This window comes from Pagrus pagrus, assembly GCF_965226575.1.
Source record: "Pagrus pagrus genome assembly, chromosome: 3".
In the NCBI taxonomy this organism is placed as follows: Eukaryota; Metazoa; Chordata; class Actinopteri; order Spariformes; family Sparidae; genus Pagrus; species Pagrus pagrus.
The window spans coordinates 21,679,457-21,705,392 of NC_140187.1; the positions used below are offsets into that span (position 1 = coordinate 21,679,457).

General features: G+C 41.0%; 1 protein-coding gene across 1 annotated transcript in view; it reads left to right on the forward strand.

The window, feature by feature from the left end:
• Positions 1-8,729: 8,729 nt before the first annotated feature.
• Positions 8,730-25,936, forward strand: part of mdfi (MyoD family inhibitor) — a 30,749-nt gene continuing 13,542 nt past the window's right edge. Inside the window, exons 1-3 of the mRNA XM_084347031.1 lie at positions 8,730-9,166; positions 11,327-11,528; positions 24,864-25,001. Of these exons, the coding sequence (XP_084203157.1) occupies positions 11,378-11,528; positions 24,864-25,001 (289 nt within the window). The 5' untranslated portion in view covers positions 8,730-9,166; positions 11,327-11,377. The remainder of the gene's footprint in view (positions 9,167-11,326; positions 11,529-24,863; positions 25,002-25,936) is intronic.

The following is a 25,936-nucleotide window of genomic DNA, read 5'->3' on the forward strand; positions in this document are numbered from 1 at the left end:
TCGCCGCAGCCGCCCAGGGCTCCGATCTGACATGTGGCCCTTTGCTGCATACCTCATACAGTAATACTGGTCAAGCATTTAACCTTTACATAAAAAAATAAATAACATTGTTTACTGAAAACCGATGCACTGTTCATTAAAAATGCACTCAGAATTCATATTTCCTTGTAGGAACTTTGTATGACTCATATTCAAGTAAAAGTAAAGATACCGTACTGAAATATTACTAGAAGTGAAGTTAAAATATGAGTACTACTTAGAAAGTCGTAAAGCATCTGAAATGAAATGTACTCAATTATCAAAAGTACAAGTATTTTTACATGTTTGTATGTATTATATACAAGGTTTTGACCAATCGTCAGCCTGGCCAATCAGTGTCTTTGTTATCCATTTGCTGTCTGTCTGTCCTGGGAGAGGGATCCCTCCTCTGTGGCTCTTCCTGAGGTTTCTTCCATTTTCTTTTCCCCGCTACAATTTTTTTTTTCTTACCTCAATCGAAAGACAGAATGTTGTTCACTGTAATTGAGGCGATGTGATTTTGGGCTGTATAAATAAAATAGACTTGAGTGGCAGTACAAAGTAGCAGAGAATGGAAATACTGAGTACAAGTACCTCAAGATGGTACTTAAGTACAGTACTTGAGTGAATCTACTTAGTTACATTCCATCACTGCATCCAAATCTGGATGACATGTTGTATCTGCCATTAACAAAAAGATCCTAAATTGTTTGCTGGTGGAGGACTCATTATAAATGCAGTTGTCTTGAGGACAGTTTTTCCATTACTATCTGATAATTTGCAGCTTTTTATACAGTAGCATACACTTATTTTATTTTGTAGTCTTCATATAGAACAACATGTCATACAGCCTTTAAAGAATGCATCAAGGTGCCGTCACAGAAAATTAGTTAGGCCAGTCTAACATGTAAATCTCATTAGCCGACACACTGCTGATCAGACGGTCACTTGTCCTTGAGTGAAAAGTTCGGCCTGTGTCGGTGGTGCAGGCCTCCACAGAGGTCAGCATGTGCTGTGATACAGAGAGTGGCCACCAGGAGGAGTAAACAAACCGGACAACACAAGCAGCATCCAATAAACACAAACCCAGCAACAAACATGACTGTGCTCCACTGACATGGTGCGACCAACAGGGTGGGCCAGAGAGTGCAGAACAGAGCAGAGCGCTGACTGAACTTCCTGCAGTGAGTGTGATGGAGTGAAAAACATGAACACAGGTGGCTGAAGTCTCACGAGTTGATAGAACAGATGCTGCATATGGCAGAAAATACTTTTTGTGTACTTCTTTGTTAAATCTCCATTTTTCCAGCTCCCTCTCCACCTGCGCCTCTCTCCTCCTCGCAGGTTTGGCGCATGCCCTACAGCTTATCTTTAAACTTGTGCGCTGCATCGTGGATGTGTTGCCACAGGGAGAAAAAATGGAAACTGGCTGGATGCTTTTTGGAAAGTTGAAACTTTGTTTAATCTTGTGCTTTTAGTGAACTTCTGCGTTAGTCAGCTGGGAGGAAACTCACTCTTGACGCTTAAATCCCTGTGACATTTGGTTTTGGGAGAGACCCCATCTTAAGCCTATTTCACACACACATGCACAGACACACACACACATACGCATACAGAGACACACTCACTGGCATGCACACATCATGAATACTAAGCAGAAAGTTAGTATATACTTGCACAAGGTGAGCCAGGGTGCAGAGCAACACACAAAGAGGTTATTCTTGGCGTGGCACAGTGGTGTTTGGCATGAAGCTGATACTGAAGGTCTGAATGTATTTCTTAATGCTCATCTGGACAGAGTGAGCAGTAGGTGTGTGTGCATGAGTGTGTGTTTGCAAACCAGTTTGTGCGTCTGGAGAATTTGTACACGTTTCAGCATCTGCTTGCCGGTGCATGTGCATGGACTTGCAATGCTAAATCACCATGCACGTGTGTGTGTGTGTGTGTGTGTGTGTGTGTGTGTGTGTGTGTGTGTGTGTGTGTGTGCGCGCGTGTGTGTGTGCGTGTGACACTGGGTGTGGAGGGCTGCAAGTCCCAGCAGCATGGAGAGCACTGAGGTCCAGGCAGACCCTGTGAGTCACAAAATAAATTCACCGAGAGCCATGCTAACATCTCAGCCTCTCCCCAGTTCACTCTCTCTGTCATTCTCCTCTTCGCCCGTCTTCCTCTCCGTGTCTGTGGCTAAAGGAGCGGGACGTCCTCCAAACTACAAACAGTACATTGACTCACTCAAAAAAACTCAACATACTGTGGATCTGCTGCTGCATGCGTCCACATGGATCTGCTTACTCAGTTTAATGGGCTCAGACTCTCCCTCTCTTCCTCTTGTGTCTATTTTTTTTATTCATCCTATGGACTGACAACTTTTGAAGCACATTAAATGAACTGGTTAACGTTGTGTGTTGTTGTTTGGGGTTTTGTTGCTTCTTGTACTTCTTTGCTTTAATTTTAACCATACCTTATATTAAATATGTAGAAAATTGCAGACATGTTGAAGTGGTAACCCATTTCTTTGACACAAACTGGGCTTCATACTGGATGAAGATGACACAAGTTATAATGGCTATGCCATATACACTATGTTATTATTTAATTTATTGATTTATTCATTTATTATGTTACAAATGTTTTGGGTCAGCTAGACCGGAGATATAGTTGCTTTAAACACACGTTCACGTACAAACAATGGCTGCCTCATGTGTCTTAAGTTTGTTTTGTGCACGTCCACAGAAATTAACGCCGAGATGCAATACACACATGGACTGCAGGGGCAGTGTAGGACCAGTTTGGGGATGTGACAGGGTCAGAGGTCAGTTCTCCACTTGCACAATGTAGTGTGACGTATATCCAAACGTGACTGGTTCTACTATCATGCAGAGCTTTTTAGGTAGCCAGCTAGGCTAGCTGACAGGCTAACCTCGCTAAACACCTACGTGATTATCTAGATGATCAAAGATTTGAAAAACACCATACACAAAAAAGAGCAGTGAACTATTAAGCATGTAGACAAAGCCAACTGTGAAAAGTGAAGTATTTTAACTAAGTTAGGGATGGAAAAACACTGTGAATGCTATAGACGTATACTGTAGAGTTGGCGCCGTAAGCAAAAGGAGGTGCAGTACTTAAAGCAATGCAAATGTGTGGTTCAAACAGTAATTTTATCTCCTGCCTTAGATCCCTGTTGAATCTGTCAGATTCTGTAGATGACTCCTGAAAGTTCTTAGAAAATGTCATCAGCTTTATGTCCAACAAATAGTCCAAAATATTCAGATTCAAGGTCATCAAAACATATTGGAAATATTCAAAAAGTGACAAACAATTTGCTCTGGACATCATCACTCTTCAGCAGTAATCAATACGACATGCTTTTACCTAATTTTGAATTCACATGAAAGTGACTCGATTGTAAGCAACATAAAAAAAATGGAAAGAACAAGTTTCCCAGATGCTGGGTCATTGTCCTGGTTTTTAAATAACTAGCTTCCAATTGTTTGAGTCTCACAAGTATTCTTTTCCTCCCAAGAGAAGATATGAGTCTGATGAGAAAGTAGATGAAACTGCACAACTCCATGTGTGGCAGAGAGAGGGGGGAGGGATAGAGAGAGGGAGAGAGAGACAGGGAGAGAGGGAGGGAGAGAGAGGGAGAGAGAGGGAGATAAGGAGAGAGAGAGGGAGAGAATGAGCAAGTGAGAGAGAGAAGAAGAGAGAGAGGGAGAGAAGGAGAGAGGGCGAGAGAGAGGGGGGGAGAGAGAAGGAGAGAGAGAGAGGGAGAGAGAGAGAGGGAGAGAGAGAGGGAGAGGGGAGAGAGAGGGAGAGAGAGAAGGAGATAGAGAGGGAGAGAGAGATAGAGAGAGAGAGGGAGAGGGGGGAGAGAGAGAGGGAGAGAGAAGGAGAGAGAGATAGAGAGAGAGGGCCCCAGCTACAGAACAAAAGCATCTTTGTGAGTGATTGGAACCACATTTTCACCCTCCTCTCTCTCCCTCTCTCTCTCTCTCCCTCTCTCTCCCTCTCTCTCTCTCTCACTCACTCGCTCGCTCCCTCTCACAGTCACACCGGACCGCTCACCGCTGTAACAATCAGCGTCAAAAGTTTAAAATAATACTCAGAGACGGTCTCAGCAGATACTCTGTGTGTGTGTGTGTGTGTGTGCGTGGCTCCAGTTTCACTCCCCTGTGAACACACACCCACACACACACTGTACTCACATACACCCTCTCTCTCTCTCTCTCTGACTCTGTCTGGACCCCCTCCCTCTCTCAATCTCTACATTTCCTCTGCCTGCCCATCCCACCCCGCCTGTCTGCTGATCTGATGCCGGGGAGGGTCTGGATGTGACATCTCACGCAGTCTGGTCAGTTGTCCTGGAGCGGTGGAGCAGTTCTCACCTCAGTCCTCCAGCGCTGGCGAGCTGGAGAAGGCAACCTGCTCTTTCTCTGCTGGATCTCAGTGGACTGGAAAGCCTCGAAAGCCTCAGAGGCCTAAGCCAAACAAAGAACAGGTCTACGTGCTGTGTGAAGGGTAGAATTGCTTTCGACATAGTGAAGCATGGCATGATTGCTTCTGTGAGGACAAGTTGACCTTGGTACAGTATGTAGCAGAACTTAGACAGTACCTTAATGCTTCGGTACATAAATTACACCTTCCAGCTTGAGTTGTGACTCAGTTTACTAAAATAAAAAAACCAAGAAAGAAAAGAAATTCAACTAAGCAGTAAAATAAAAGGGAGTCATATAATAAACTACCTCAGTTTTTGTAAAATACCAAGAAAAAGCTTGTCTGGTGTAATGTGAGTTTCAGGAAGGCCCAGGATCCCAAATTGACGCACAGTGTAGTGACACAGTGAGGATTTCAACTTTAAAAGGGGTGTTAGTAATGTCTTTTATGAATGTATTTGGGATCTCGGGGCTTCCAGAGACTTGCATTATGCCAGATGAGCTGTAAGGAGTTGTTTTATCTTCATGTTTCCCGTTGTTTTTATAACATTTTAAAACAAGTCCCCATCTACCTGTGTGGTTCAGGAGAATGCTGCAACACTGTTGTTTTTGCGGACTTCAAAATGTCATCTGACTCTCCATCAGCATTGGGGAGAGTAGATAATGACTGAATTTTCATTTTGGGTTAACTTATTCTTTAAAGCAATATTTTAACATTTTTCTTGCCAAGAGTTAGATTATAGGATCGATACCAATGTCATGTTTTATAATTACGTAGCTTAGTAACCAGCAGCCGGTTAGCTTGGCTTGGCATGAACATTTGAAACAAAAGGTAACAGATTAAACAAATGAGATATAACACATTAATTAATGAGCTTTAGAGTTGCAGCTCTGTGGATTTGTTACCATTTTGCAGAGCCAGTCTTGCTGTTTTTGCGACTACTGTACAGGCATCAAGGTGTTATCAACTTTCTTATCTGACTCTTCTGCAAGAAGACAGTTATTGTTCAGGATCATGGCCAATATGTAATGTTATTTGCAGTTATTTCTGTCTCTCTGCATGTAATAAAATCTGTATGTGTATGTGTATGTGTGCATCAGCAGCAGCAGCTCCTGCTTCATAATTGGAAGCTGATTTGATAGCACTGTTGGAGGTGAGGAATGTGGAGAGACGCTGCCATGTTCTTCTGCCAAGAGTCCCAGCTCACATCTGAAGGAAGCTGCCACTTTGACCCAGAACAAAAGGGAAGCAGCAAATCTATAAGGTGTGAAGCACCGGCCACCTCCTCTGTGATAAATGTGTTTAAAAACCATTAAATAACCGTTAAATGAAGTTTGATTTAATTACCACTGAGCACCTGTGAATCATTAAAAAAAAGTATGTAAAATACAGAGTAAGGGATAGAAATGAAAGCTATCTGAGCGCTCTGTAGAGAGCCTTGTGGGTGCGGTGAATGGTGAAGCTGGGCGTGAGTCATGAACGGAAGTAAGAGGATAGAGAGCACGCAGCTTTTCAGGAAACCGATGACAAGAGAACGTCTCCGCTCTCATTGTTCAGAGCTGGATTAGGTGGAGGGACTGAATCTTGTCCAAACACACAAGACTTTAATGTAGCCACAAAGTAATGTCAACAATCCCCAGGCTCTTTTGAAGCTTGCATCTGGTTTATTTATGCAGCTCTTCTGTTTTGATTACACTCTAATTGTACAGTATCAGGTTTAGCTGATGTGATGATATCTGATAAAAGACGAGAATTTCCTCATTAACACATTGTGATCCTGCAAATTAGCTGAAACGGGGTTGAATTTTAATTTGATACAATTTGGGACTTGTCCCATCCTGTTAAAAATCCCCTGCAGTAAATGACACATTGGTACAGTAAGTTATGCATGTAAAGCAGCAGGGAGCGAACTATTTGAAAAAGTGTTGATATCAATTAGCTCAAAGAGACTTTGAAATGCTGCTGTTGGTTGTCACCGCTGTACCTCTGTTCAGTGGTAGGTTTTGTTAAAATCCTTCCATTTTAAATGTTAAATCTGTAAGAATTATGTGTAAGAAAAATATTTGGATCATAAAGTGGGTCAGGTCTGCTGAACTGTAAGTACACAGCTGTCCTTAGTAAAACAAAGTATGTCTGGATTTCTTTCACAAACCAAAAAATAAACAGCCAAAAAAAAAAAAAAAAAAAATTCCTGCTGGAACTAGATCTCTCTAACGCTACCATTGCCCACACACACCCTGACCCTCGTGCCCAGACAGACACTGAGCGCCCACAGAGCACAAATCCTACAAATACTTCAGTGTCAAAGCCTGTCTGTTCCAGCTGAGTGATAGTGCACACAAATTGAACGGGAGGTTATCATGTTGTTAGTAAAAATGGGGCCTGTCTCAAGTAGATTTGTTGCTGTGAATTACCTCGCGCCCCTGACACGCCTTCCAGCAATCCATCACAGAAAACACCCTCATCAGCCGCAACCTCCAGGTGTCAACATGACACGAGCAGACAGGGCCTGTCTGTCGTGTGCCGTTTCCCTGTATTATGTGGGACCCAAGAAACGCCACAAATTTCTAATCGCTTGGTCGTTTCTTTTATTACACTTACCTTATTGTTTGCAATGTTAAAAAGTAAAGGCTATTCTCAATAATACCTTCAACAAAGTTGTTGTTTCATCTGTCACAAAGTTATTGCACAAAGAAAGAAAAAGAAGGAAAAATGGAAAAAAGGAAACCAATGCTGAAATTGGTAGACAGATTAGGCTAAGATTAAGCCTGTGATTAAGACTCACTCTATACTCATTAATCTTGTTGTAGTGTTTCGACATATTTTGATGTCATTTCACATTTGCAGTATGCACGGCGCAAGATTTGTTGTTGCTGTTTATAAACACACCATTTAAAGCCCGTCCCGTCCTCTCTGGCTCAACAGGTGAGAGAGAGGGCAGCAGTTGTAGAGCAAGCTAGAGAGTGAATGAAGAGAGTTAGCAGCGTTTGTGAAAACAGCAGTGAATCGGAGAAATAAAACGGTATTTTGTCAGTTGCTTCATGTTGCTTACATTTAAAAGCACAAATAAACATGGCCACAACTGCACAGCCCTCGGGATTATGTGTGAATGCAGGTGTATGCGTCATCCTGTCCGTTATTTGCCTCTCTGCTCTGCCTCTGTCTGTATGTGTCTCAATCCCGCCCCGCCCTCAGTCAAACAAACCCACAGAGCTGCAGCTCTTGATGAATCCATGACAGTCTGAGAGCAGAGGAGAAAGTCACTTCATATATATATATTTATATATATATATATATATATATACACATACATATACATATATATATATACATATACATATATAGAGAGAGTCCTAATCACATGCAATTATTGACTCAGGACTATGATCAGTATTGTATGAGTCTATACAGTGTTTTTTTTTTTTTAAGGAAAAATCCTGCAAGTTACTTCCACGTTCCACTATTTTTGAAGTTACATGAAGTAACTATTGTAACTGTTGAAAAATAACCAGCTGAACTTATATGGCTATTAGTTGAGGATGTGCTTTGAGGAGTTTTTTTTGTAATTACTTCTGAACGCAAGATTACTATAATGAGGATGAATAATGGCTCATGAGTCATCACTGAACGAAATGACCTAGTTTGGTTTTGTAGGGGCATCTTTAAAGGCCTCGTCCAAACCAGAATGAATGAAGAAAATTCCCACAGTGAGTCACAACACGTGCAAAGTAAAAACAGTGATCCTGCAGCTGACAATGATTTGGTCGACTCATCCCGGAGTACAATACATGTACTTGGCCTCCTATCAAGCGAAACGTGACAGGTTTTGAAGAATGAGAGAAACTTTACTGAAGCACTGACAGAAATACAGCAGCACTGACAGCTGAACATTAAGGGAACGTGATATGATTAAAAGGTCAATAGTGACCATAACTGAGCACCATATACAACATTGCATTCACATGCATTTAGAGTGAGCATTGTTTGCTCCTCTGTAAAAAAAAAAAAAAAAAAAGTTATCTTCACACACAGTTGTTCTATTATTAATGACAAAACATATGGTCCCTGGGCTCATAAATCCTGATGAAAGCTACCCTGTGTTAGTGCTGTGTCTGGTTCAGGTTAAGGGGTAATTATATGACAGTATAGTTCAGCCCAAGCAGTTTCTAGCCTGGAGGAAGCACAATCACTGCTGACTGTAGTTTCCTGTCCAATCGCTGCAGCACAGAAGTCTGAGGCGAATGTGGTGGGAGTGAAGAGAGAGGAGAGAGCGAGCGCACGGGACGGATACTGCTCACATTACTGCAAAAGTTCACGCAAGTTTGGGACGGTGGCGGAGTTGGACTTTTGTTTTGCAGAAAGACATTAGAAGGTGAGGAAACGTGCAGCGCAGACAAAGAGCATTCAGAGAGCTGCCTGCAGAGGCAACACAAACTTCCCCAACATCTGGTGTGCTGGAGGACGGGGCGAGCCGCAGAGACAAACTTTGGAGGCGGAGAGAAAACTATCCTCGCTGGACAAAAATGCATTGAATTCTTGTTTGGGGTTTGGGGTCAACTACATGAGTCGAAAACTGATTTGGTGGTCGTGTGAAGTGACGAGAGTGGAGGGAAAGAGGACGGGAAAGGTGTCGGAGGGCGAGAAGTCCACCTGGAGCGGTCAGAGAATGAATTAGCCCAAGGTTCGGCTGCACCGTGTCCCAGCCAGAGAGAAGGTAAGAGGTTGTTTTTCTGTGCTGCTGTTGTTGTGGATCAAAAGTCTAAATCCAGACACGAGAAGGATCCCCACACTGCAGCTGAGCTCGGTCTGAGCGTGCAGGGACTCGTTTTAGGGAAAGCAGGGCGCAGACATGCAAGAAAGGTAAACAGAAGACGCCCGTTACCAAACAACAATATTTGGTATTATAAAGCTGAATTTAAGCGTAAATGTCCCTTTAAATGTAGGCTTCACTGTTTGAAAACCAGGGTAAATGTTCTTTTTATAACCAGGGGCTTGACACAGTTTCGACATGTGAGGTGCGTCTTTTTCTCTTTTCCCGAAACTTCCAGCTACAACTAAACTTCTCACCTCCTCTGAAGCGTAAAACTTTGTCAATCACGGATATTTAAAGGTGGAAAAAAGTGTATGAATCGAACATAAACTCTGTAGAGTTCGCTTCATCGAGCGCTCTCAATAAAAACTTCATCTTAACTTGTCAAAAGTTTTGGGGGGCAGCGAGTGCGGAGCAGAGCCGCGGGAGCGCGCAAACAGCTGTCCAGCTGAGCTGCTGTGGCAGGGGAGGCGCGCCCCAAACACACGTTGGCACGTGACACATGCAGTGAACTTTTCCCGTATTAATGAGTTAAAGAAGGTGTCCAGTAGCTACCTGGCTCTCTCTTCCTTAATTCAAATATCAGATAAAACACACCTGTGGCCTGATTACAGGTAAATAAACAAGTGTGAAGGTGAGAAGACAGGAAGACCGTTTGTGACTGAGCAGACACCTAGAAAGAGCTGTGACTGTGTGCGTGTGCCAAAAATAATATCAGGCTATTATTATTGCAGTATTATAGATTTGTGTTTTAACTTTATAACAATACAGATAGGCCTGTTGGATCAGTTACGTTCAATCTATTAGTCAGTTTCGAAATTACATTCAGTCATGGGATGTTACTAAGTTAATTTACTTATGTACTCTACTTAAATAGGAGGACATGTGTTTTCCTTGGGTATTTCCATGCTGCATTTATTTGATAACTACTGCACTGATTCAACGTCTTTACTCAAGTAAAAGTAATAAAGTACGGGCTCTGAAATGTCCTCAAAGTGTAAAAGTAATACGTTTCCCTCTGGAGGACATTTCTGCTGACCATTTAAGACTATTAAACTTGAAGGTAGAATCAGTAGGATTTGTGCAAGCTGTTTCTAAAAGCACCAGAAAGGAGGTTGATTGCTGATTCTCATTCCCAGGACGTGAATTATCAACATTTTGGCTCGGTAAAGCGTCACGTGCACGGCAACAAATTGAGAAAATTAGAAAATCCTGGCAGAGGGCTGCAGGGTCTCTGCAGATACGAGACGCCAACACGTCTCCCTCTCTGTCTGTTTCCGGCTTTTACGTCGTTTTGTCTTGCTACGTCTGCCGTGCCCGATGTGCACTGAAATCAGTCTTGTGATGTTGGGAAGGCGTTGTGCAATGATACAAAATAAAAAAAGAATCCACAAATCCCTTCAAATGCATTAAAACTAAAGTAAGGAGCCTGATTTGAAAATGTAAGGAGTAGAAAGTACAGACATCTGTGTTTAAAAGTAGAGTTAAAGTAAAAAGTTGTCAGAAACATAATAGGTTGTAAAAGCGCTCTGCCTGCTCGGTGCAGATGTTCAGTGAAATACTCAAACTCAAAACTTTTGTGCACATTTCTGGTGAGTGAGTCTGCACGATATGGACTATTTGCTACTATCTGAAAGCTTGGGATCTTTTTTTTTCGGTAATGATTTAGTCTTTTCTTCTCCATGCCTCTTCCTCCCCTGCCCCTTTTCATCTCATGTGTTAGTGTTGAAATGATTAATCTTGATTTGCTCCAATAAATCCCCTTGAAGCTCTTAGAAAGGCTGTATACATATAAATAAATAAACAGAGACCACTATTATTGTTCACAACATAAGTATAAAGAGATTGAAAACTATTAAATCAAAGGAAGCTGTGATTAGGCATTTCCGTTGTGCAACAGCTGTTTGTAGTGAGAGGGATTCATGCTGCGTCAAGTCCTGCCTGCCTGACTAAGCATGGCCTGATGTCTCATTGCCCAATTCGAAAGTCAGTGACAGATCTTTCATGTGACAGTCATCTACTGTATGTCGTAATATCTTTGTCCGCCTCCTCTCTGTGCTTCAGGCTCACTCCTTGGCCCCTCCACCTGCTCCCATAAGAGCCAGGCCCACGCCCATGGATGAGGAGAGGAGCGCCCCTGCCATCTCCCCAGAGCCACCTGATGATGGGGACCCCAGTTTACCAGCTGCACCGCCCAGTCCGCACGCAACCTCGACCACAGAGAGAGCAAACGGCTGCCGGAACCCGAGTCCCTGTCCTAGTGAAGGTAAGGAGGAAAACGAGAAACAGCCAGCTGTCGTGACTCTGGTGTGTTGCCGGTTATTTTTCTGCGTGCATGTGCTTTGTGTTGGAGAAAGAGAATCAACAAACAGTTTGTGATGGGTCTGAACGTGCCTTGAATAGATTAATGTTTATAACCACAACCACCAAGTTCAATTAAACCTCCTTTGTTTTTTTGTTTTTTTGTGTGCGAGGCATTTATAATGAAAAATAGGACTTAGAGGATTAGTGCTGTGAGAGAAAGCCTCTCCATGCTCTTTCATTTATGTGGACCTGATTGTGGGCAGAGGTTGGCCAGTATGGTTGTGAATGTATGGCTGTATGAAACACATTTTCCTTCCTTAACAAGCTATAGGGGAAACAAGAATGGCCTGATTTATTGACTTTTGTGATAGTGCGTACACGTTGATGTTGGTTTTTCCAAAGTGGAATGAGTCACCGGGTTAAAAACTTTTAAAACTCAGAGATTTTGTTCTCGTGACTCCCACTAATTCCTACAATTAATCACTGTGTGTTTTTTGGTGGATGTCATAATGAGTCATCAGGTCAGAGGTCTTCTCACTGACTGATAAAACAGTTGTGTACTGAGGTGGTGGGAGATGTGGGGGACGTGCCGTCTTGGATGATCTGAGGGGTCCAGCTCCATGGAACGCTTAAATTGGACTCCTGGGAATTTGGGAATGAACTCGTGACCCTTCCCCCTTGTGTGATTGGTCATGGTAAGGGCTGACTGACACTGGGGCAGGAATAACGGGACTCGGGGAAGTATTGTGCCTGAATGAGTCATCCAGGATCAGCCAAAATGACTTGAATTTCCCCAACTTTCAGTGAGAAAACAGCAGCACTGCCTGCCGTGCAGCAGACTGCAGGTCCTATGGGGTAACTGGGGTAGGTGCGGTAAACAGTTAGGGAGGTGTGCAGAGATGTAAGTGGCTTGTTGCCATGGGAGACCGCCACTTCAATGGTTGATGGCTTTCTTTAAGTTTTTATCTTTGTTTTTTTCAAAAGGCAAGTCTCAACCAAATGTATAATTATTACTTTATCAAATGTGTAAAAAAAATATAGGATGCACACACGCACATCTCTGTTTTCTGACACACTGCGGTTTACCATGATGAGTGTAAGTACAGCATCAGATTTAATGATAATGCCTCTGCGAAGAGTTTTAGAGTTATTAAACAGTTGGTGTGTGCCTGAACATGTTCTCGTGGCTAAGCTGATTTTACCTGTGCGCTCCCTTTACGAAGCCAACACAAAGTAGAACTGTGGCTTCACCCACTAAAGTTAGACTGCTGTCTGGCTGACTGGTCGTATGTGTGTGTTTGTGTGTGTGTGTGTGTGTGTGTGTGTACACTGAGGGTATGTAGGTGAGCCAGGGTGGGGAGGAGAAGATTGGTCAGGCTACCTCTGTGGGCAACAAGGCCCTGCTTTCAGCGCTCTGCTTCACCCCCCCCAAACCTATCCCCTCTGCCTGCAGAGTGCAGGGCAATACAACAGGCGCATATACAGCGGATCTAACTCCGGCTTGAGTTGAATTTTTGCCCACGGATGCATTATTACAAATTGATAACAGGTTCCAAGATGGCACTCTTTATTCCAGTCAAAGCTGCAGCACATGCTAGGAGCAGTAAAATTAACCTTTTACACATTGATCCAATGTAATTATTTCTGTAGAGTCATGTGTCAACCTCAGAGTCCAGTTCAGTTTGTTCCCAAATCAATCACCAGAATAGATATTGGCTATGTATGTATCTGCAAACCATGGATCTGTCGAAGATCTGTTGTGACAGCGCTGTGCTTATTCTTCGGTTAGGTTTGGGCACAAAAAAACACTTGGTTAGAGTTCGAAAGAGATCATGTTTTGGTTTAAAATGCCTTTCTTGGTCGCCACAAACACAGCTGGAGATTTTCCGAGGCCTCGCCAGAAACACCCGGTTCTATTGCAACAAACACAGCTGGTGATGCCCCCAGGTCTTCTTCAAAACTATCCTGTGGTGTCACGCTTACAAAAGTAAAAAGCTGATGTCCCTTGTCAAAAACATGTTGTGTTTACGCACTTACAAATGTTGAAACGCAGCCCTGAACTGTGGTCATTTTGTAGAAATGTCAAGATGGTACGTAGCCTATAGCACTAACTAACTTGCAGAAACACTAACAGCCAACATTTTATCCTGGTACTGAAAGGTGTGCTCTGATGTAGGATCTCCTAAACTCTGTTTTTTCATCAGTTTTTTATCAAACAAAGCTTGTTACCTTGTTGTAATAAGCAACCCCGTGCCAAGAAGAAAGAACATGAGACTTATAATGCCCTCCATTGTGTTCTTGTTGTGAGAGCAGCATAGCTCCCTGCGATATGTGTGGTTGAGCAAATGAGACAGGGCCAGAGGTGGAAAAGTGACAGTGAATAGAAGTGGAGCCATGGGAAAGATTAACAGTAAGTTGTAAATTTGACAGTTTATGTGACCAATCACACAGAAATGCATCAGCATTCTTTTCCTATGGTACGGTGCAACTGGCGCACACTCCTCTCTTGTACCAAGTGTCATGTTTTTTTTGTTTGTTTTTTTTTAGAAGTTGCAGTTGTTCTGCATGAGTAGAGCCGCTGTGTGTTAATTACATACGATGGCTGATTGTGCACACAGGCCCACTCCACAGGCCCACCATGCTGTTTTGTCCAAAGCTTCTCAGATCAAGAAAAATCTTGTACTGTCTGCCGTGAAAACGCAAAACAGATCGAGGGTTTACTGCCCTAATATGTAACCAACTGAACTAAACTCAATCAAACTGTATGTTGGAAACATACAGGAAGTTAACTTACAACAACTTGGACATCTGCATAACTGACAGGTTTTCATGAATGTCGATACTAGCTATTTAGGAAGATGACATGCCCATTTATAATCCCGCCTAAAGTTCTGATTGGTCGTCTTTCCCTTATTGGCAAAACCAGACCAGAAGTTTTTTTCCCCCAGTGGCGAACAAGACTAGGCTGAAATGACACATGCTCAAAACTTAAGCTTTCTAGGCTTTGAGAAGAACTGAGTTCAAGGTGTCAAATCAAAAGTTGCTCTGCCATGCTGTGCCAAGCTCTTTTAACTGATGCTTTTGTAACAATATTTTTTGTGTACAGTATGTTCTTGCCATGTCACCATCTCATTGTGTATGTAATGTACGGTATGTGTCACAAATACATTTCAGTGTAACAACCCTGTGACTGATGATGGCACTCGGAATCTCTCTGTTCAGTTTGGTTGACACTATGTCATGGGTGTGATTCATGACTATGGTTAGTTTTTGAGGCCATAGTTTAATTATGGCAATGACCTGGCAGCATCAGCATGGGTGACAGCCAATCACGATGCACTGGATGAGAGTTTGAGCCCTCTTGCCACCCCATGCTTTGCCAGCAGTCTTTTCTGCTGAAAGTCAATAAAGCTCTGCTCAGTCATTACAAGGCCATTGAATGGTGGTGGGCGTGTGTGTGTGTGTGTGTGTGTGTGTGTGTGTGTGTGTGTGTGTGTGTGTGTGTGTGCGTGTGTGGACAGATGTGTGCTGCTCGCTGTTGTGAGTGTTGCTCTCACTCAGGCATGAAGATGCAATGAGGCTGTCTGTTTATATAGGAGCCTCTTACCACCACATGCTAGATTCCCGCATTCTCTTTCACCACCGGCATCTCTTTCACTCTATTTTTTCTCTCCCTTTTTTTGCCCACCTCTTTGCTTTTGTGTCTGTTTATGTTTCTTTCTGTAACTCTGTTTCTCTGTGTTGGTGCTGATACATATACATATATATATATTATGACTTGTCTGACCTGGATAAATCAGAATACAACCTCATGACATGCATTAGGGATTAACAATATGAAGATATAAGAGGTGTGACTCTTCGCTGGCCTCATGATTCATTTTGATTTGATTCGATTTGATTACGATGATGATGCATCTCTGTATATCGCATACTTAATATTGCACAGGGCTGCTTTTTGATCAGTTAATAGCAGCAGTCAGGTAAATCTTACCTCACGTTTTATTTACCGAGTCCTTTTAATTGTTTTCACATGGCAGCCACCATGGCTCTGCTTCACGCACCTCTCTCTGAGTTGAACCACAACGTTGGCAGCCCCTTCTCAGGTCATGGCTGTTTAGCTAGATTTGTTTCTTTTGCAAATGTTAGCTCAAGTGAACACACAGCGTTCATGTTGTCCAGTTCATGCCTCCCAGTAAATTCATAAAACCCACCATGTGCCCAGATATCTGCTTCATAATGCTGGTTGTGTTTGTCATCACTCGCTGCTGAGCTCTGCCCAATGTTGGCCCCATTGTTCACCCAATGCAAGTAAGCAATGCTGTGATGTAAGTTTACAACCTTATTGTACAAAAAATCCAACATTAGTAGGTTATAATTGTGTGTTGGCTGCAAACTCCCAATTATGATCTGTCACTGCATGGATGCAGAATCTTCTATGTCTGCATTTGGATGCAAGAACCACACCTCTAATAGAGATATCCCATCTTCTGATGACTTCCTTTACCTGTGTAGGTCATTTAGCAACATCATAACCAGTTAAAAACTGTAGTATGTTTGCATAAACAATTTAATATTAGTTTAGCTTGGAGTTTGCATGTTTGCAGTCAAGCAGGCCTATACTAAATGAATTACAGCTGACAGAAAGTGATTAATTGTTAGAACTTCTCAGTTAAACCTCTTAAGCACATCATATTGTTTTAAACTTTTCATCTCAAGAGCTCTGAATCTGGCTCTTCAGGATTTGGGGCTGTGAAGCACCTCATCTTTTCAGAGTGATAAGCTAAAGCTAGCTTAAGCAGCTCAAGTGTGGAACTGTATGATTAGGGACTTATCAATATATCAAAACTTTTGGTCAACTACCTTGTCAGATATAACATCATCAATGAATATATGTAATAATTGACCTCACCAACAATTATTCCCTTTGTGTAAACGTAATATAACAAGCTTGGGATAATGATTGGTAAGATATGTCTTGTTGAATACAGGCCTGGAGTTTATTTTGTCAAATATTATCACAAACCCAGTCTCAACCGTAATTAATCAAAAAATATTGGTCTGAAAAAGTGATATTAGATATTTTCAGCACTCAACGTATCAGCCCATTGCCTCATGTCACTTTGTTCATCCTGTTGCTCTGTTACACAGAATAATTCCTCTGTCTACATCAGAGTCTGAACTACAGTGTGTTTATTTTATCTCTCCCTCTCTCTTTGCTGCAGTGTGTAGATGTAGCTATTTGCCTACTTGTCCCTTTTTGGTCCCTGAGGTTGTTGAGGCTTGTGTCTAATTTGGTTTCTCACAGAGATTGAAATAAACTAGGAGCAATTTGAGGCATTTTTACAGCATATTTGAACTACGAAAATGAGCGTGCTTTTTTTTTTCCCTTCACCACCTCGCAAACATTTGAGAAGCTGCTGCTGCTCCGGTGGCCTCTCTCTCTCTCTCTCTCTCTCTCTCTCTCTCTCTCACACACACACACACACACACACCACCACCTCTTGACTCTAGAAGTGTCTCCAAGTCCTCATAACCCATGTCCATAACTGTTGACAGATAGTGTCAACATGTGATAGTAAAAATGCAAAATGTCTGTTTTCGTTGAGACCCTTAAGCCAGGGGTCTGTACAGTGACTGGTTTGATGGTTACCTGTCCAGGTCTGTGGTTATAGTCTCTAACAGTTTTAGGCAAATATTGATTCTTGATATATTGATACTGACATGTTAAAATCAGTACAGATCAGATTATCTCAAAACGCTATGCTGAAAATGTTATTTTTATCACAAACTTTTTGTTTGGTGTGAAGTTAGTATTTTACAGTTGACCAATAAAATCTGTTGCAAAAAATGACAGTGATTTATGAGATATCACAATAAAATGTAATTTAAAGGTGTTATTGATAACATTCAACCACTAAATGTCACAGAGATAATGTCAGAGATAGATAAACAAAACAATCATTTTATTAATTCACAATCATAATAAAGTTTTTGAGGAAAAGATTCACTTTTATTTTGCACATTTCTACAAGCTCTCTAGACATTTTTTTGTCTACATAAAAATGTGACCCTATACATTAAATCAAATGTAACTGACTTTAATAATTTTATTCCAGTAAAATATGTATGGCTGCAGTGTTCATTTTGCATGTTTGCCAACGTGCACACTAACACCAACATCGGCCTGCCAATATATGCATTCAAGCATGGCGTATATAGTTTGTTTGCCATTATTTACTAGCGTTAATGCTCTGTGTATTCCTTTTAATTCTGCCGCTCTCTCCCTCCGTCTGAAATCCTGTTTATCCTCCACCGTTTACAACCACTGTTTGTCCTTAGCTTCCATATGTTGTCCTTTATGGTTTGTGTTTGTGTATCTGGTGGCGGTGTCCTCGTGTTAAATGCAGCAGAATAGCACTCAGTCAGCAAAGCAGCTGCTCAGTATTTTCCCAGGAACCAGAGGAATCTCAGAGACAAAGTAACACAATTAAATTCCCCTTAAGCCTGTTCAACAGCAGACAGTTTTTGTCTTTAATGAGCTTACACTGCTTCATTCTCTCAGCAGCTATAATCTCTGATTTTGGACATATTCCAGTACTGCACTCTCACAGCCCCTCTGTGCAATGAATGCGTGTGTGTTTGTGGGTATATGTTTCTCTGTGTGTGCTTTCAGCTTTTGGCTGGTTTACAGCTGAACAATTGCCTCCTCTTTTCCTCTCTTTGTGTGTGTGTGTTCATGTATGGGTGTGTATATTTGTTGAGAGATACACATAAAACCATGCCCGTGCTGTAGTCATCTTCTTTTCTTTGTATTATCCTTTGTCCTGGTCAGAACCCCTTGTGGTTGTGTGTGGTTTCAATCAGTTCCAGTCATTAGTGCTGGCCAGAGAGCGGCTACTGCGTCGTCTCCACTAACTCCGCTCTGCTGAACATTCTTCTGCTCGGTTGCTCTTATCCTCATCTTATTGTGTCTTCTTTGCAATTTTCTCAACTCTTATCTCTATCGTTATGATTTTAGAGACGAGTCAGCACGGTGTGAATGTGTGGGCCCATTTGGGTCTGAATGGTGCACTTAGTAACTAAGTATGTTTACTCAAGTACTGCACTTAAGTACAATTTTGAGCAGCTTATACTTTACTTGAGTATTCCCATTTTCTGCTTCTTTATACTTCAACTTCAATACATTTTGGAGGAAAATATTGTGATTTTTACTCACTACATTTATTTGATAACTTTAGTCACAAGTTACTTTTTAGACTACCAAAGTAATATTTCAACGCAATATCTTTACTTCTACTCAAGTATGACTGTTGGGTACTTTGGCTGTAACTGTACCTATCATATATATTATATATTAATCTGTTAATTGTTTTCTATGCAGTGATCCTTCGAATGTGGTTATCAAACGCACTCAAAGGTGTAATACTGTATGTGAGAAATAGCCACCTTGAATTCATACTCCCAACAAATAGGGGCAGCATATAACTGCTAACTGCTGCTAACTATTCTTTTCTACATCCATGACTGTAGCTACTGTTAACTTGTTAGGTCAGGTATTGTTAGTGTTGGTGTTTGCACCACTAGCACAAGAGCTTTGGACTGCTGGGAGAAAGAGGTTTTCTTTTCAACACAATATATAGATGTCTTTGACAATGTCAAAATTGTTATTTATTCACATACTGTCAATAATGTTAAGTTAGTGTTTTTAACTAAAAGTCTTAAATATTACACTTTTAACAATAGACTTTATTGACCAAAGTAACATCCGAGCACTGACAGAGCAAACTTTGCGGGGAATTTGATAATTATGAGTTACCCCAAGCATGTTTTTCTGCGTTATTTTTGGGAAAACATTTTTTTCCATATTGGCACATATCAGACAGCATGTATGTTGATACTGATATTTTCGTCATACTGCGCATATACACATCACATTGTATACTTGACAAATTGTATGTTATTATATTCATTGTTCATTTACTACTACTGTTAATTTACTACATAAATATATACATACTATATACTATGTGTATATATATAATATATTATATTATATATTTAATGTCAATTTATTCTGTTTCTTATCTCTCAGCCTGCCTCCGTGCTGCTGTAATGGGAATTTCCCCTCTGGTGTCAATAAAGGCTATATGATGAAGTTTCACTATATTAACTCATCTGGTGTATTATGAATGCCTGTTTGCTCCCATCTGTGGCAAGGTGAGTGCATATGTACCGTATGCCTTTGCCAAAGGGATGTACACACCTTTGAGACCTCCTTTTGTATACACATTAGAAGTGTGTCCCTAAAGAAACCTCAGTGAGGCAGTAGAAACAGGAGGTATTTTAAAAAGCAGCAGGTAACCTCGGCTCAGCTCTCTGTTGTCTGTGAATCAACACTCCTCCTCAGAGATCATACCCAGAGGAGCAGCAGGTTGTGCTCCCCTGCAGGTGATCCAGGATATGTCACATCACTTGCCAGCTCACATAACCTATATGCGTGTGTTCATATGTGTGTGTATGTGTTGTGTTTATGCTCACCAATACCCTTTGTGATCCATATGTTTTTTGTTTCAATGGTTAACTGTTTGTTTACTAGGAAACTGAAATTCCTCTGAATCGCCCCTTCAGGGCCGCTGACACGTGTACATACACCAGATTGCAAACACACATGAACAAGCACATACATGAACACACACACACATAGACAGTGAAGCGTGCACAAACAAATACACATACTCACCCACACGTGTAAACACACAGCCCGATCTCCTCAGCGGCTCTTGATTGCTCTGGTCTGATTTGAATTAGAGGCTCATCTTTCTCAGATCTCAGAAATGGCTCTGAGGTTGCGCGGTTTGGTGGTTTGATGCCGATGCCAGCACACAATTGGTTGAAGGCCTGCTTGGATGGCACTAGGGGTTTGGTGGGGATGTGTTTAGCTCCAACAATAGTGGTTTTGAACATTTACAGAGGGAAAGCTTTGACTGAGTCACAAGACCTACACACTTTTAACCCGTGGTACTCCATTGGCAGCGAGGGTCTAGATGAAAGTACAGAGCAAACTACTACACTTATGTATGGAGGGGTTCAGTTGACCAGATAATTGAATACATGCTCGGCAGGAATGCACAGGTGTTAAACAAATATTTAGATACTCTATGTACGTATTTGTTGCATATTTTCTATACATCAACTCAAGGGCAGAGATACTCTGGTACCTTCACAACTGGTGTTACTACTTTTGTTACATTCCCAAGGAGTTGTTTTTCTAGTTTAATTCAAATCTGTATTTCCCAGATGAAGTAATACTGGTTTATTCTTGAAATGATTGTTGTGGAGTCACTGACCTTCCACCAAAGAAGGCTGTCCTTTCCTTTCCCCGAAGTTTGCTTACACTGAGCCTTCGTGTGGCTTTGATAATGACATAATTGCCCCCAAAAGCAGCTTCCAGAGAACGAGATCAAAACAACATGAGGAAGAGGATCAGTATAACTAATAAATGCCACCTAAAGCGCTTTTTGTTTGAATGATGTTACTGACCTCGATATTTTCAAAAACCTGCCAACTGTCTACAGTCATTAAAGTCAATCGTTGCCCGCCAGGGCATGGTGAAATATTAATTTTTTATGATCCATCCTCAACATTTGGATAAAATGGATACCAGGTGCATAGAACAATGGACTATTATCATTTACTAATTGATTTTGATGGGCCAATTGCTAATTGATTAACTGATTATAGGAATATTAAACATGATGTTTAAACAGAGAATTAAAAATGGGACCTTGAACTGACTGGGTCTTTAGAGAGAGTTAAATATGTTACCTCATTTAAAACCACCTTAAGAGTATCAAAGTAATTACAAGAAGGTAAAATAAGGATGAATGGGTGAATGGATGTCATGACAGATAGACATGTACACTGCTAGCCAGTGACATACATTTGCTATTATGCACACATATCTTTAAACTACACATTTGGCAGTGTTGAGGGCAACAGTTCTCACTAGTGGCTTTCATATCTGAAGCCGGCTGATTGAGACTAATGGATACAACATGTGCCTTAGAAATGGCTTCCACATGTAGGAGACATATGTTTGTGTGGAGAGAGCTGACACTAGATATAGGAACATTGAAGTATGAGCAGATATGTCTTTTATACTCGTTTGATAATGTTTGTACCACAGAGAAATTTAAAGATTCATAACAATAAAGTTAAACGATCCATTCTTGCATGAAAAAGAAAGTCTTTGCAGTAAACAAAAACTCATCAGGTGACAGACTGGGTACGGATGGCAGTAATATTATGGGAAAAGACCTTAAAGGTAAACAAAAGTTCCACACTTGGTCAGTGTAGAATAATAGTCCACAGTTGGTAATATAGGAATGTATGTGTGTACAGGTATGTGTGTGGTGTTTGTGTACTACTGTCTACCGGAAAAGCAGGAAGCGCTTCCTGTTCCTTCAGGTCCTGTTTACGTCTTCAACTTCACACGCACAGAAATCCCACAACATACAAAAATGCCCGCAAATGCACACACACACGCAAACCCGTGAAGGTGAAGGCAAACACAAATCCTCCAATGCTTTAAACACTGTTCCTCTTCAAGGTTAGACCACCTTGCATAACGAAGCGATTCAGACCTTGAGCTTTGATATACTTTATTTTCTAAGAAAATAAAGATAGTGTTCCTTTAGGCAGGCTAAGGGTGCCTGCAAGTTTTCATGTGGGTAATATTCCAGTAATCCTTTTTTTTGTAAACAAATTAATGATTCTGGGTTCACTCTTTCAACAATAAAACGTTACAAACACACAAAAAAACATCACAAACATTGTTAGCAAAGACAAAACACATTCTCATGTGTATCCCTTCATAAGTTATTTAATTAGTAACTCTAGAGACTTTTATTGAATTAGTCTGTCAGCCCTTTGTTGTTCTATTTTTTGGGGGGCTTTAAATGAATATGATGTAAATTAAATGTGGTACCAAACAACAGCAGAGAAGGGCCTGACGAAAGAATTGAGAAATGTCAGCATAACCAAAATGTTTTGCCATAATGCAATCTTTTTTCAATTAATTAATCAATAACAAAATTGGCATGAGTTTTCTGTTCTCTGTCTCTTTCCCTCTGTGTTTGACAGACTCCTGATACACACAGCAACATGTACTGTTAAACAGAATTCACTAAAAACATGTGGTTATGCTTCACTGTATAAGCATCTTTAGCTTTTACTGCATCAGACGTGGCTTACTGGTAGTTAGTCATTGTTCCAATAAGTGAACAAAGTATGTAGCTGTGATCAATCATCAAACACTCCTTTTCTTTGTTGTGAAGGTTGGGCAATAGAGAGAAGATGTTGCAAAAATTATCTCAGAATTTGTTCAAGAAGTATGCTCTGATATTTTCTCCTTTTCTCCTTTGGTGTGTTTATATGTATGTTTTAAAGGAACAAAATGTAATAATTTAAGGCTGCAACTGATGATAATTCACATTATTCATGTTCTCAATTGATTGCTTGGATAAGTAATTTGGTCTATAAAAATTCACAAAACAGGGAAAAATATCCACCTATTTTTTTCCAGAATCTAGGATGGCATCTTGAAATGTCTCATTTTGTCTAACTAAAGGTAAATGACTTAAAACAGAGAAGAGCAAAATATGCTCACATATGAGAATTTCTGGCAATTTCTGCCAAAAATTGACGAAATTAACTATGAAGTGATTAGCATAATAGTTGCTTGAAGTTTTTGTTGATCGACAAATTGATTCATTGACTAATGGTGGCAGCTCTAGAATAATTAAGAAACTAGATTGGCACGCAGTAGAGCGCATACCTCGGCCAAGCCCCAACAGTCCCCTTTAATTTAATCAAGCCTGATCCAATATCAATAAGAAAAAAACTGTAATCTGCTAGATATTTGGATTCGCATCAGAGTGAGCTCACTCATAGATACCAACCACCTAAATATGCCAGATTTCTTTCATCAAGATTCATGTATTATAAATAAACAGACAGCTCAGTCATGTTAATTGACTTGTTTGTGGATTTGTATTTGGCACTTTGTGAGATCAGCTGATGATGAGTTTGGTGGCACTAATGACTTCATTGTCCTGCCTGGACCTCGACATGTACCCTGTTTGCTTCCCCTTATATGTCAATGAATAAAGCAAAGTGTTTCAATTCAAACACAATATCAGAAGCAGATAACTGGAGTCTACCAACTACTCAGCTCATCTCTAGAAATCACTTTTTAAATGTTTACCCTGACCTTGAATTAAGCTGCCTGTATTATTTTGAATCAAAATATTATGCTATCTGTCTCTTCCAGCTCCCTGTAGTGGAGATACCTTTGCATAAACATTATATATGTTTAGCTATAAAAGTGGGAATTCACGTATAGAGTTATGCCAAATATGCGGAGGAATTTATTTGTAAGAGTGGAAAGGGAATGTGAACTGGAGATGAAGAGTGTGAGAGGCAGGGGACAGGAAAGAGAGGACAGATAGAGAAGTGAGCCAGAGTGGATAGAGTAAATAAACATAGCCGGGAAGTGTTGAGTCCACGCACAGGACGTGGTTTGGTTTGTGTGTGTGTGTATGTGTGTGTTTATCAAACCCAGCTGGCTCCCATTTGCCCAGGAATGAGTCTGCACCTCTCAGAGGCCCAAGCCTGCCCTGCTTTGAAGGCCTCTGTGTGGTGTGTTTGTATGTATGTATCAGTGTGTGTGCATAATAACAGCTTCATTAGAGCACTGCATGGTACCGGTGAACACATAAAACACCCAGACATACATTTACCGTATGTATATTATGTGTGCATCCTCCTATATGTTCAATATAAACACACATGCATATAAACACACGCACTCAAACACAAACAGCCATCCCTGCACACACATAGACCCACACAGATTTCAGGTTTCACAAGCATGCACATAGACCCCTAAACAGTCCCAAGAGGTTGGGATTTAACTGCTTCCAGATGCAAGTTCAGGACAGAGCACACACCAACAGACAAAATCTTCTGCTTTGTTGAAGTCAGCAGAACCACTCGGTTTAAATTAATTAAGTGCTAGTGGATGGGAAATGACATGGGAGTAGACAAGTTTACTACAAGAGGGAAAACAGCTTGTTGCTGATCGCTGATAATATCCACATGGGAAGCAGTTACTCATTCAGGAAAGAAAACTTGGACCTCAAAACCTTCAAGACAAACTTAAAATAAACATAAAACTTTGTGGTCCAACATAAAACTGCTTTAATGTCTTAATTGTCTTTGTGTTGTCTTTTAGACGTGGCCCACACCTACACTGAGCCCCTCATATTGAGGATAAACGGCACCCCAGAAAGGCTCAAAGGCAATGAGGGAGACAAGTGGAACAACAGCCTCTCACACACGGAGCTCACAACACCCAGCAAGAGTATCACATGTGAGTAAATAGCACACGCACTCACTCACACACACACACACACACACACACACACACACACACACACACACACACACACACACACACAAAGAGAAAGACGCTCAGAGACTGGTGAGAGTTTTATTTCCATTACCGATCACTGGTCTGATGAGTCACATTGTCCTGACCTTTAACAAATACATTCTACACACCCTGAAGAAATAGGTCAGGTAATCATACACACAGACAGAAATATCTACATTGTCAGCTAAGTAGGTTAAGTTTCTGATTTCTGAACACAAGCGAGTCTGCATACTTGAAATGAAACACATTTCCTCCTCTTTTACACTTTCTTCTGCTACTCATTTTATTCTCTGTTTGTCTGTTGAGCCTGGATTTGTGAGTATCACCATTATCAACATTACAATTATAGGTGTGTGTGACTGGCTCTGTGGAATTTACTTCCATGTCTCCTTAAATTATTTAAGGTTCATTTGAGTTCTGGGTATCGGTCAAATCAAAATAAATACTTCATGGAGCAGAAGTCCTGTTGCATCCAGACTACTTTCTAGTAGCTTCTGTAACTCTGAACACTTCTTTCATTTGTCTTTCTGAAGGAGTCAGTTGTGTTTTTGGGGTTTACCATCCACATTCACAGATGCAGCAGCTGAGTAGCCTCTACTCTCATAAAATCTTTTGTATGTTTTAAATGCACCGTATGTAATTTATGTAATTTAGGATGAATAAGTGGACAGTTTAACTAAATAAACAACAGAGGTCTAGTTATTTTTTAAACATTTTAATGTGAAAATGTTACATATTATATCTTTACCAAAGTTTTACAATTATTAATTTGTTCTGTGCTTTTATAGCACATCCATTGTTTTCCAGCACATCCATCCCTTATCTATGATATCCATCCACATCATGTCCCTAAGTTGATGTTTTTCCGACAT